The sequence below is a fragment of the Natator depressus genome, chromosome 1 (genome assembly GCF_965152275.1).
Source record: "Natator depressus isolate rNatDep1 chromosome 1, rNatDep2.hap1, whole genome shotgun sequence".
Taxonomy (NCBI): Eukaryota; Metazoa; Chordata; order Testudines; family Cheloniidae; genus Natator; species Natator depressus.
In genome coordinates, this window is record NC_134234.1 from 218,734,731 (window position 1) to 218,746,874 (window position 12,144).

Here is a 12,144-nt window from a genome sequence, read left to right on the forward strand (position 1 = left end):
GTGGAGGTGGGGTTGCCACCAAGGATAGCATCAAGCTCCTTACAAAATCGGCAGGTCTGCAGCACTGGAGTGACAGTTTGCCTCCCTCGCCTTATGGTACGCCTGCCTCAGCTCCTTTATCTTCACTCTGCACTGCAGCATGTCCCGATCATAGCCCTTTTCACACAAGCCTCGAGAAATCTGCCAGTAGATATCAAAATTCCGATGGCTCGAGTGCAGCTGGGACTGCACAGCCTCCTCTCCCCATATCCTGACCAGATCCAGCAGCTCCACAGTGGTCCAAGCAGGAGAGCGTTGGCTGCGATAACCCACCATGGTCACCTTGAAAGATGCTCTGAGACCTCTCCACGCCGAGCAAACAGGAAATGGAATTTCAAAAATTCCCAGGGCTTCTAAGGGGGAGGGGCAGATGGTTGTTTGCCTGGCTGCAGGGGAGTGGAGTTCAAACTGCTGACCACAGCAGTCAGGATGGACATAGTGGGATACATCCTGGAGGCCAATTAAAGCAATAAAATCAAGCACGGTGTCTACACTGGCACTTTGTCAACAAAAATTTTGCACAAAATGCCTTATGTCTCTCATCGAGGTGGTTTTATTTTGTCACCAAAACAGGGCATTTTTGGTGCCAAAAGTCGCTTCGCAGTGTGTACATGTCCACTGTTTTGTCAACGAGAGGCAAATTTTGTTGAAAAAACTCTGTACTGTAGACAGGGCCCTAGTTTGTCTCCCTGTTGTAGTAAATGTACGCTACGGAACAATCTTACTAACCTTTAGTCAAATCTAGTTTTAAATGTACCAAATGCTGGAACTTCCACAACTTCCTTTTTCATCACAATGCAAAGTTATCTGTCTGCCCACAGGAGGAAGTAGTTTGGTCTGTGTTCTCCAGATCCATGGCTGTGCACAAAAGAGTTGCACCAGTACAGAATCTGTTTACTCCCAGTGAGCACACAGATGTCAGGTGGGAAGTTAGATGGGAAAAAATGGAGAGCTCAATTGTAACCCATGCTAACATGGCTCTTTGCCCCATCTAGTGACTAGACCACACATAGAAGTATACGAGTTCACCTAATGGACCTCATCCTTTAATTTGAGCAAAGGTCCTAGTATTTGGTCCCTGTGGACAACCCAACCAGAGACATAATTATATGATACAACAGTTAAGGTTAAGACTGCTAGTCTATTTCAGATCCTTATTTTTCCACTGTACTGAAAAATTACCTACAAAAGTTATTCTTTGGGGCTGTCAAATCTCTCATGGCCAAATGAGAATTATTCTGGAAAGTTTCAGCAAAATCCTGTTCTCCATTTTTTAAATTAATCAAGCGTTACCAATACATTTCCCACCTTGTACACAGAAAACAAAATCTGATCCCTATTTCAATTGATATTACTGGGAAATGGGATGATTTTTAAATCTCCAACTTGGAATATACCAAGTCCACTGTGGAGAATAGTTGGTGCTTTGCATGGCTTATAACATGTTCAAAATTAAGTTAGAAGAAAACATTTCCTTAAACTTTTTATTGCACAACAGCATGCACCAGCCTAAAAAGCAGCAGATGTGATCTTGTACAACTGTAGAATTGAACAATAAAACTGGGCCAGTTATAAGTTATTATGCTGTTGTCCAATATGTATAATACACATACAATCATGGAAAACAACTGCAGCTATTAGGGTCCCTGTTGCCATTGCCATATCTCAAAGACAAGGAAGTGATGGAACCATAAAAGATTAACAAAATTAGGATGCTTAAGGAACCCAGTGAGCCACTGGTCTATGGTGCTCTTGAGACCATCATTAAATCCAGGAATTATTTAATTAATGTAGAAATGGCAACTACTGAATTTCCTAATTTCCATACAACAATCAGGGGAGATAGCCCCTTAGGAGAAGTTCATAGCTACAAAGCAATGTTCAAATGCATGGAAGCTGAAGTCTAATAAACTAGTATTATCAGTAATCGTTGATATGGAACACAAAAGCAAAGGTCAAAACTGTCCACGAGGACCACATACCATTCAAATACAACATGAAATAAGGAGCAGTGAATAAGCACTCCATGCAGTCTTCATCTGTCTTAAACCACCACAAAAAGCCCTTGTGACACAATATACCTGTGTCTACACCCTACATACTATTGTAATAATCTTTGTACAAAGTATGCCTTGGGAGGTATCATTTGAAAACTCAGTTTGCTGGTCAATATTGTCCTGATAAAATATATGTGGCAACCTTGTATGTGAAGTTATAAGATTCCACTGTATGGAGTTATTAGTACCTGTTCCAGACTGAGTTTGGCAAACAGGTCTGTCTCAAACAAAGGAATGTGTGTTCAGCTTAATTGTATTTCAGCATTAAACAGTCATCAAATGGGAAGAGGAGACAAAGGAAGTTCAAACAGGTGAGAAAAAAGCAGGAGGGAACATCCTTCCACATAGACTTTTTTGTCTCTTGTATCCAGCTGAAAATATTTTTCAAAAGGGGAACTGAAACTGTAAAAAGGAGGAGCAAACACTCCAAGACACTCTCTCCCTGACCATCACATTCACAACACCGGAAGTGACAAAGGGAGCCTTCATTTAATTTTGGGAGAAAGGGCCCTGATATAGAGGGTTTAGTCCATAAGACTGCTGAAAGCATATAGTGAGAAACTTTGCTTGAATCTGATATAGTTTGTTAAGTTAGGCACCAGTAGCAGTTTAACTTTATTTTCTTGTCATCATTTCTCACTTTTATACCTCATTACTTTCACTCACTTAAAACCTCTCTCTTTGCAGTTAATAAACATGTTTAATTGTTTTGTCTAATCCAGTGTGTTTAAACTGAAGTGTCTGGGAAACTCCATTTGAGGTGGCAAGTTGTGTGCATATTATTTCTATTAAAGAAAAAACAGACTTTATATAAACTTGTGTTGTCGAGGAAAGCATTTAGGGTCAACCCAATTTTTTTCCGTTCAGTAGCCAATTTGAAAAATTAATCATTCATTCAGCTCTAATCCCAACTGGCATCCCTTCTGCCATTGCAGTCTGATCTCTCTTGAGCATAGACTATGAGTTCTGATGAACTGTGTAACGGATTTTGTGAGGTGGCTAAATGAGCCAGAGCCATTATCACTTGTGACCCAAAGTAAAATTTGGACCAAGGACTCGAGAGATAAATTACACTTTTGTAACCAAATGTGCTACCCAGTCCATAAAATAGATAGATATTTCAGGGTTTGTCTAAACTAGGGTGTGAATTTAAAGCACAATAGCTATTCCACACTAACTCTACATCTGGAAACTCTTATTCTGCACCAGTGCCTTTTGTTGGTTTAGGAGTAGCTTCACTAAAATTGGGGTAGCCATTAAAGTTAATAGAGTCACCTTGGTGTAAAACCAGAATGAGAGGAAAGTCAGACCCTATTATCTTTATTGTGTGAAATATTTATTTTAGTAACTAACTTCAGCTTAAAGTAACCCACTCCATGGACAAAGCTTTGCGCTGCCCACACACCGTGCAACTCCATGGAGGCCAAAGAAGTTGCATGAGGTATAATTTGGCCACATTTATGATGCACTACACTCATTTTCCCTATGGACAGATGTGACAATTCTCAGGGTACGCAGGACTGAGGGTCACCTGCCTCCAGCGAGAGGGAGACTTGCTGGTGCTTAACTGGATGTCAGCTCCCTAACACCAATACCTATGAGCCACCCAAACAAACTCGTCTGGGCTATGCCAGCCCTTACTTTGCCTTGCAGGTTAACAATAGGTGCACCCCTTTCCCCTTTGAAGTATTCCCTGTAGTTCCAGCCTCTTATCTACAGAACACTCAGAGAAATACCAGGTCTACTTTCCCCAAAGGAACAGTATACACACCAGCTTGAATGATTCAACTTAGGATCAGCTCCTTGTATAATACCACAGCACTGAGTTACATTTATAGTGAAAACCATTTATTATCAAGAATTCAAGATGCAAGGGAAAGTGAGAGAAGATAATGGAAATAAAAGGGTTACATATAAAACAAAATCATAACATGATTTCTAGAGACTAAACTTAGCAGTCTAACCTTCTGTCTAAAGAAATGTATCTCATCCCAAATGTCCTTTGCAGCATTTCAACCAAGCCTGGTTGAGATCCTATTTTCATGAATGTAAATGTGCTGTCCATTTACTTCCTAAGTGCAGGATAAAGGGGTGTCTCCTTGCCTTCTGCTTATATCCCCCAAGTTCATTATCTGTTCTTAGGGACAGTAACACTCACCTTTCCTCCCCACACACCCTCCAATGCTTGTTTTTCCTAAGTCCTGCTTCTTCCCTGTACATTTTGCATCCCCCTTCGCAACTTTCTATGTAAATGGGTTTCCATTGTGTTGGCTTACAATGCTTAATTTACATGTGATAGCTGAATAACCATCTTCTATCTGGCAGAAAACCTGTTTGTCAACCCTGCCTTGATACAGACTTTAGGAACATATTTTCAGCATACTCCTTACATAGTATCTATACAATAATTTCACAATGCTATCAATGACAAACATGAGCCTGGCTTTCATTTAAGATCTCACATGATATTCTTTGGTGAACCAAAATGTACATACCAGGATCAGGATATTTTTGTACCCCTCTTGCCAGTTGGCACTGAGGGATTCTTGGGTTATACCTCTCCTCTTATAATGATGCAGTAGGATTAGCCACTGGCTGATCCATAGGCATCAGGTCATGATCTTCTTGCCTGGACTTTGTGTCTGCCACTGTATTTTCTCTTCCTCTAATACATACACTTTCCATGTCACATTCTTGAAGAGAATGCTCCAGCGCAGCAATTTGGACTTGGTATATTTGTTTCGGTGAAGCCATGCCTATGGAGAACGGTTTCTCAGAATGGTCTTAATTTTCTGTTAAATAGTAGAGCCTCAACTGCTTGACTGCACACACAAAGCATAACACTCTTTTTCTATGACAGAATAATTCCATTCAGTGGGTGTCAGTTTTTTATTCGACAAAGCAATGGGATGCTGTTTGAAACTGTACCAAACCAGTTTTCATCAGAACTGCACCTAAAACGGTGTCTGATACATCAGGACACAGTTCAAACATTTTGTCAGCATGTGAACTGGCCAGAACAGGCTTACCTGACAGCATTTCCTTTACCTCATCAAAACCTTTCTGACAAATTTTGTCCCCACTATTTTATATGGCTTTGTCTTTTTGCAAAAGTTTGTGATAGCAGACACAATAGCACTGAAACCATGTACAAATCAGTGGTAACAGTCAACCAAACCTATGTAAGCCTGGACTTGGGTTTTAGTGTAGGGTACAAGACAGTTAATAATAGCTTCCACTTTCAAGGGATCAGGAGAAAATTGGCTACCTCCTACCCAGTGTCGTAAATATGGAATTTTGGCAGCTCCTAGTCTATATTTTGACACTTTTACAGTGAGACGTGTCTCTAAGTTTTGTCAGGACAATTCCCAAGATCGGATCAAGAACTGCTAAATATGCCTGTACCCTCTTGCCAGGTGGCACTAAGGGGTGAATAGATTTATGTTCACAACACAAATGAACACTGTTGATTTAAAGGCTTGTCTCTTTCTAATCCGCTAGAGAGTCTTTAGAAGTAATTGTTCAAAAGATGACAATTTACTTTCTAACACTATGTGGTTCATCAGAAAAAGGGACAGTACTGTATCCCTGGGGCTAATTTTATTGTTAGGAATATGTATTCTGCTTCAAAGTCTAGTTCATGTGAAAATGCATTAGTACATTCTTATATTCTGTTAGACAAATATTTTGATTATTTTAAATTGTATTAAAATAGAATTATTGAAAACAATCTCCTTCAAAACAACATAGATATAATATTGTTAATTTTCTCTTACCCATACTGTTTTCGGTCTTTGTACAAGATGTACGCTTTAAAATTTCACGTACCTACAGAAAGAAAAAACAGTGATGCAACAAACATTTTATCTCTTAGGATTACGTTAATTACAGTGCCAGCACAAGCCACAGACCTACACATAAAAATAAGATGTTCTTCTGTAGTTAATTTGTAGCAATATTTAAATCAGTCCTGTGGTTGACTCATGTATAAATATATTGTTTAGGACCATTGCATTTAAATTTTTAAGTAAATAGAAAGTTTTACTAAAGTGCTATAAAAAAACCTAAGAAAGTTACATCTATGAATAATATTTGAATCCACTCGTTTAGTAATATATTTACTAACGATTACCTCTCCAGAAGGCACAACTCATAGATTATCTCTCTTCTCTTGAAGAAAAAGTTCAAAATATCAGTCCAAATTCTCACATGTTATAAAGTAGAGTAGCTCCACTGACTTCAACAGACCTGTGCTAATTTACACCAGTTAAGTTCCACTTCCTTCATTGAATCTATGACATTTACATCAGCTGAGAATCTGGCCTCCAGTCTTTTCTATGCTTTTAAATATTGTCACAAGGATTCCTGAAAAAGAACTGATATTTGGCTAAATCCTACTTGCCTTTACTCATATAGCACTTTTCATTAGTAGGTCTTAAAGTGCTATACAAAGGAGCTCATTATCATTATTCCCACTTTTACAGACCATGAAACTGTGTCACAGAGACGGGGAGTGACTTGCCACAGGTCACCTACCAGAGGAGTGGCAGAACTAGGAACAAAACTAAGATAAGCAGGAGTTGTATCTATTTTTGTTCACTTTTCCATTACTTTTATCTTGGTATAGACTAGGAATGATTGGCTGTACACTGTAATAATTTTGCTTACGTTATGAATCCAGAGAGCCTAGAAATACTATAGATAGGTCAAATCCTCAGCTGCTGTAAATTAGTGTAATGACATTGAAATTAATGGTGCTATGGTGATGTATACCTTCTTAGGCTCTGGCTCTAAAACCTGTAGCCAAATCCTGCAAGGAATTAAGTGGAATTATTCCAGATTTACACCAGTTTAAGTGAGAGCAGAATCTGGCTCTTCTTTTCATATTTACCACAATATCTAAATAAATACATTAGGAAGCATGACAAAATTAAAACATTATACATATGAAGACTGCACTCTTTTCCAAGCAATTCTGAGACAGATGGTTTGTTTACCAACTGTATGGATCTGTCACACCTGATTGCACTTTTCTGTTGCTATGAAACAATAAGCAAATAGTGATGAAGTCAGCAAGAGGAACCAAGTGCATTCATTGTTGAAACAGGTACCATTGAGCACAGAAGATTCTATCAATACTGAGGCCACTTGTGTTTACTTACTATTCGACTGCGGGTAGCATTGTCGAAAAATGTGTCTTTGTCTTTAATGTTGTACCTTAAAATGTTGAGAGACAAGATTAGTTACGTTTTCATGAATGCTACTAATGAATAGGATTATACAACAATTTGATTAAGACTCCATCTGAAACAATTACAACCAAACCTGTATTAAGTGACCATTCAAGCAAAGGCTTGAGAAAAACCAGCTGCTTAGAGGAGAGGGAGGTGAAGCAGAACTCTGTGTATTTGTGGATACTCTAAGGTGGTCTTTTAAGACAGAAGGTTGCCTGACTCTATTGAACTCTACAAAGATTTCAGTGTATTAAGAATACTGTGGCTTACACAGGTTGAAAGGAGGAGGAGGAGGAGGAGTTAATGCAGAAACATTATCCAAATGTAAAATATCTTTTGGTAGAGAAAGTTCTTATTGTTTACATAGACTGACATTCTACATTTTTTCCTTATAAAATAACCACAGTGTTCTAACATTCCTTGACTCAATTAATGTGATCAGATTTCAACTAGCCTTAATGCAGATGTTCATTACTCTTTTTCAGGATGACTAAGAAGTCAATACTACATTTGCTTCCATACAATCAATCCGTAACAGTTATGTAATTATTATATTATTCCATAAATAACTGCTAAACAAACCCAGGAATCCTCATCAATGAAATTAACTTTGCCAGTTTACTCCCTCTAGCTGACTTAACATGTATTCAGTTTTAATGAAAATTGTCAGAAAGGGCAACAAATGATGTGGTAGGTCATTATATTTATATGACTTTATATGTCAGACATAACTGCAGGGAACCAGTTCTTAATGAGGTAATAAGAACTGTTAAACATCATATTAGGCCCAAACGTAATGTGGGTGGAAGGGCAGGTAGCAAGAATTCCTTATTTGCATAGTATTGGCCAAATTCTAATTATTTTCATAAATCTAATCTAACCAGAAAGAAAAAAACATGCTTCTTTATAAGTTATATCTTTTTACAAGCTAGACTGCATGGTTACTTTTCCTACTCATAATTTATTTGGTACTTTCAATTCAAGTTAAAAACACACCTACTTCATTGAATACAACCCCTTCTGTTGCCCTCCCAGTCATAAGTGTCTTATCCAATGGAAGCAGTTACATCCAGTGAGAGAAATTCTGCATTAACTTATATCCTGTCCAAACCCACAAAAACCAACAAGCAGTATAAGTTAGATTCACATAAATTGAGAGTACCTTATACCTTACTAATGTGCATGTGCAACATAGCGTACATTTGTGTAACTTACACATCAAGGAACTGAACGAAGATGCCAGTTAAAGAGGGAGTTGGCCTATCTTGCATCCTCTTGTTAGTTGCTTTTCTTGCTATGCCTCTCTTCTGATCTCTTGGCATGTAAGTTACATCAACTCACTTTCCATTACACTGACTTATAAGGCCAAATTCAGAGGTGATGTGACAAAGTGTGTAAGTTACACAATGATAAGTAAGGGTGAGTGAGAATTGCAGGGGCTCTGCTTCGCCATTCATTTACACCAGTATAACTCCATTAACTTTACTGGACTTATTCCTGATTTGCACTAATTTAATTGGAAAATCAGGCTCCAGGTATGTCAGCTGAAGGAAGTCGATAGTGAGACTAAAGGTACTGTAAGTGAGGGGAAGCAGATGGCATAGGTTACCAAACTTAGACTCTTACTAGACTTACTTAGACACACTTTTGAATTTGACCCATAGGGATAAATTCTGCTTAAAAGCAGTCAACTTTCATTTACCTCAATAGATATGCATATCTGAGGGCAGAGTTCAACTCAGATGTGGAGGTGGACCTAAGCCACAAAGTTCATATTGGGAACCAAAATACCTGATGTGTCAAAAGGTGCTTGGATTTTCAATCAGATACTTACTTAAGTACTAGGTCTTACAATGGAAGAAGGATACCAACAGAATTTTACAGTCTGCTTAAACGGCTTTTACATTTTAAAATACTCACAAATATATTTTCTCTCTGGAAAAGGGGTAAGACAAACTTTTCATCTTTGTGTTGTTTTGTTGTGGCACCTTGGGCTGCAGAGGTTTTGTAGTTTTCTGCCATATTTCATAGAGCTTCTTGAGAATTCCTCCTTCTTCTTTAATTTCATACATCTAAAGGAGTAAAAACCATGTACATTATCAAATGACTTTCAAAATGTGCATTAAAAAATACATACGTGAGATGGACTCTGGTCCCATTTAAAATAGTTTAAAAATGGAGTTAAAGTATATGGAGTCCCTGAAGATATACTCCTTTGTAAGAGAGATCAGACGCTGTCCCTCGTGCTTTAGGTTACATCAGCCATATTTCTGGTCCAGTTCCAAGGCTTCAAATAATGTCATTATGCACAGTAGTTCTCAAGCACCTCAGGAGGTGAGACAATGGTCAGACAATAACCTCCTATTCAGCCACTCACTGGAAGAATAGCATAAACCTACAAGGCCAAATTCAGCAGTGGACTAAATTACACATCAATAGACCCCTAAATGGACACAAATTTATACCGCGGATGTGGATATCCGCAGATATAAATCAGTATCCGCAGAACCGCAGGGCTCTCCAGGGAACCGCAGTGGCAAAAGAAGCAGAATGCAAGGCCACCGCTCCCAGGAGCCAGAACCCCGTTCCTCCAGCATGGCTGTACCGTCCCCTGCCCCATTCACTGGGGCAGGCACCAGGCTCACCAGCAACTGTCCCTGGTCACGCTAGTGTGTGGAAGCAGCACACATGCCCCCAGACAGGAGACGCAGGCAGCTGCATTGACGGGACGGGGGCAGGGCTCGGGGTGGGGCTATGGGTGATACAACCACGCTGGAGGAGCTGCCGGCATGGGGCACTGGCTCCTGGGAGCAGCGGCCCCACATTCTGCTCCTTTCACCACTGTGGTTCCTGGGAGAACCCTGCAGTTCCACAGACACCAGTTTATATCCGTGGATATCTGCATCCGCAGATTTAAATTTGTATCCATTCAGGGCTCTACACATCAAGTGTAAACCAGTCAGAAAAGGGGGCTAAATGAGTGTAACCACAGAAAAATGTGCAACTTGCACCCATTTGGCATTAACATGTGTGCAAAATAAGTCCAAGTTATATGACTAGTGGACAGAAAGGTAAAAGGGGTAGCAGGAAAAGCAACTAACAAGAAAGTGCAAGGCCAAATTAAGTTGACCAAACATACATTGGCATACAGCCACGGCAGCAAGTGCATTGCTTGTGCATGTCTCTACTTTCCTCTTTGCGTCGGTGGGGCACACCCTCACCGGGAGCCCTTGTATCAATTGTACTGTCAGCGTTGTGGGATGGCTCCTAAAAGCCACTAACCGTCGACGTAAGCAATGTCGTGTCTACACTGAAACTGCGTCGACCTAACTACATCAGTCTTGACTCTGTGCTGCTTAATTAGGTTGACGTAAGCTGTCTCCCATCGACCTAACTCCCGAGTGTAGACCAGACCTAAGATAAAACAGGCAGTGTAAGTTGCGCTACTTTACCATTTACACTCACATAGACCTCTCTTCTGACCACTTTACCCATCATTTACATAACTACTAGACATGTTCCAGATTCTTCCAATGGTACGCCTTTTTACACCAAGCTGAATACAGCAGTTCATCGTCTCTGTCTTACATATTCCATTTCATTCAACTCGTGACTGTGATTGATGACATGCCTGATTCACTCCCTACACACCACTGTAGGAATCTTTGTGCAAAACATGCCTTGTGAGGTATCATTTGAAAACTAATAACTCTCCAGTCAGTATTATCATTGTGAAATGTATGTCACAACATTATATGTAAAATTATGAACATAGGTTGAAATCATGACTGAAGTGTGTTTACCAGGCAAGTCTGCGGAGTGGGTAAACCTGTTTCTCAAAGACAAAGGACAAGCTGATGCCTCTATTCAGCTGTCATCAAAGTTGATGGGCAATCACCTAGCAAGTAGCCATTCTTTGGCAAGGAAGCAGAGCAGGAACAAACAGATCTGCATCTTAGCAAAACAACAGCATGGAACCTCTTTCACCACCAGACTTCTTGTCTCTATCCAAAAAGAAAAGGAGTACTTGTGGCACCTTAGAGACTAACCAATTTAAGGTGCCACAAGTACTCCTTTTCTTTTTGCGAATACAGACTAACACGTCTGTTACTCTGAAACCTGTCTCTATCCACACAGTGGGAGTGAACTTTAGGTAGGAGTAACCCTCAGGAAAATGCATTTCAAAAGGTCACTGTGCTGTCAAAGGGAAGGACAAAAACATCCCAAGGTACCTCTGTATATCCACCTCTTTGGGTACAGCTACACTATAGAGCACGGGTGGCCAACCTGAGCCCGAGAGGGTGCCAGGATTTACCAATGTACATTGCCAAAGAGCCACAGTAATATGTCAGCAGTCCCCCATCAGCTCCCCCGCCCCAAGCTCCCAGCGCCTCCCACCCACCGGCAGCCCTGCCGAGCAGCGCCTCCCACTCCCGATCAGCTGTTTCCTGGCATGCAGGAGTCTCTGGGGGGGAGGAGCGAGGGCATGGCAGGCTCAGCGGAGGGGGCAGGAAGGGGTGGAGTGGGGGCAGGGCCTGTGGCAGAGCCAGGGGTTGAGCAGTGAGCCCTCCCCCCGGCACATTGGAAAGTTGGTGCCTGTAGCTCCAGCCCCAGAGTCAGTGCCTATACAAGGAGCCGCATATTATCTTCTGAAGAGCCGCGTGTGGCTCCGGAGCCACAGGTTGGCCACCCCTGCTCTAGAGTTTACAGCAGTGCAGCTGTGCCACTGAAAGCTCTCTAATGTAGTCACTCTAAGCCAACAGGAGAGAGAGAGAGCGAGCGCTCTCCCTTCGGCTTAACTACTCCAGCCCCTG

The 12,144-nt window shown here is 40.7% G+C and overlaps 1 protein-coding gene across 1 annotated transcript in view; it reads right to left on the reverse strand.

The window, feature by feature from the left end:
• ANO2 (anoctamin 2) overlaps positions 1 to 12,144 on the reverse strand; it is a 265,370-nt gene that overhangs the window by 190,105 nt on the left and 63,121 nt on the right. The window contains exons 4-6 of the mRNA XM_074935844.1: positions 9,251 to 9,402; positions 7,259 to 7,313; positions 5,873 to 5,924 (exon numbers count right to left, since the gene is read on the reverse strand). Of these exons, the coding sequence (XP_074791945.1) occupies positions 5,873 to 5,924; positions 7,259 to 7,313; positions 9,251 to 9,402 (259 nt within the window). The remainder of the gene's footprint in view (positions 1 to 5,872; positions 5,925 to 7,258; positions 7,314 to 9,250; positions 9,403 to 12,144) is intronic.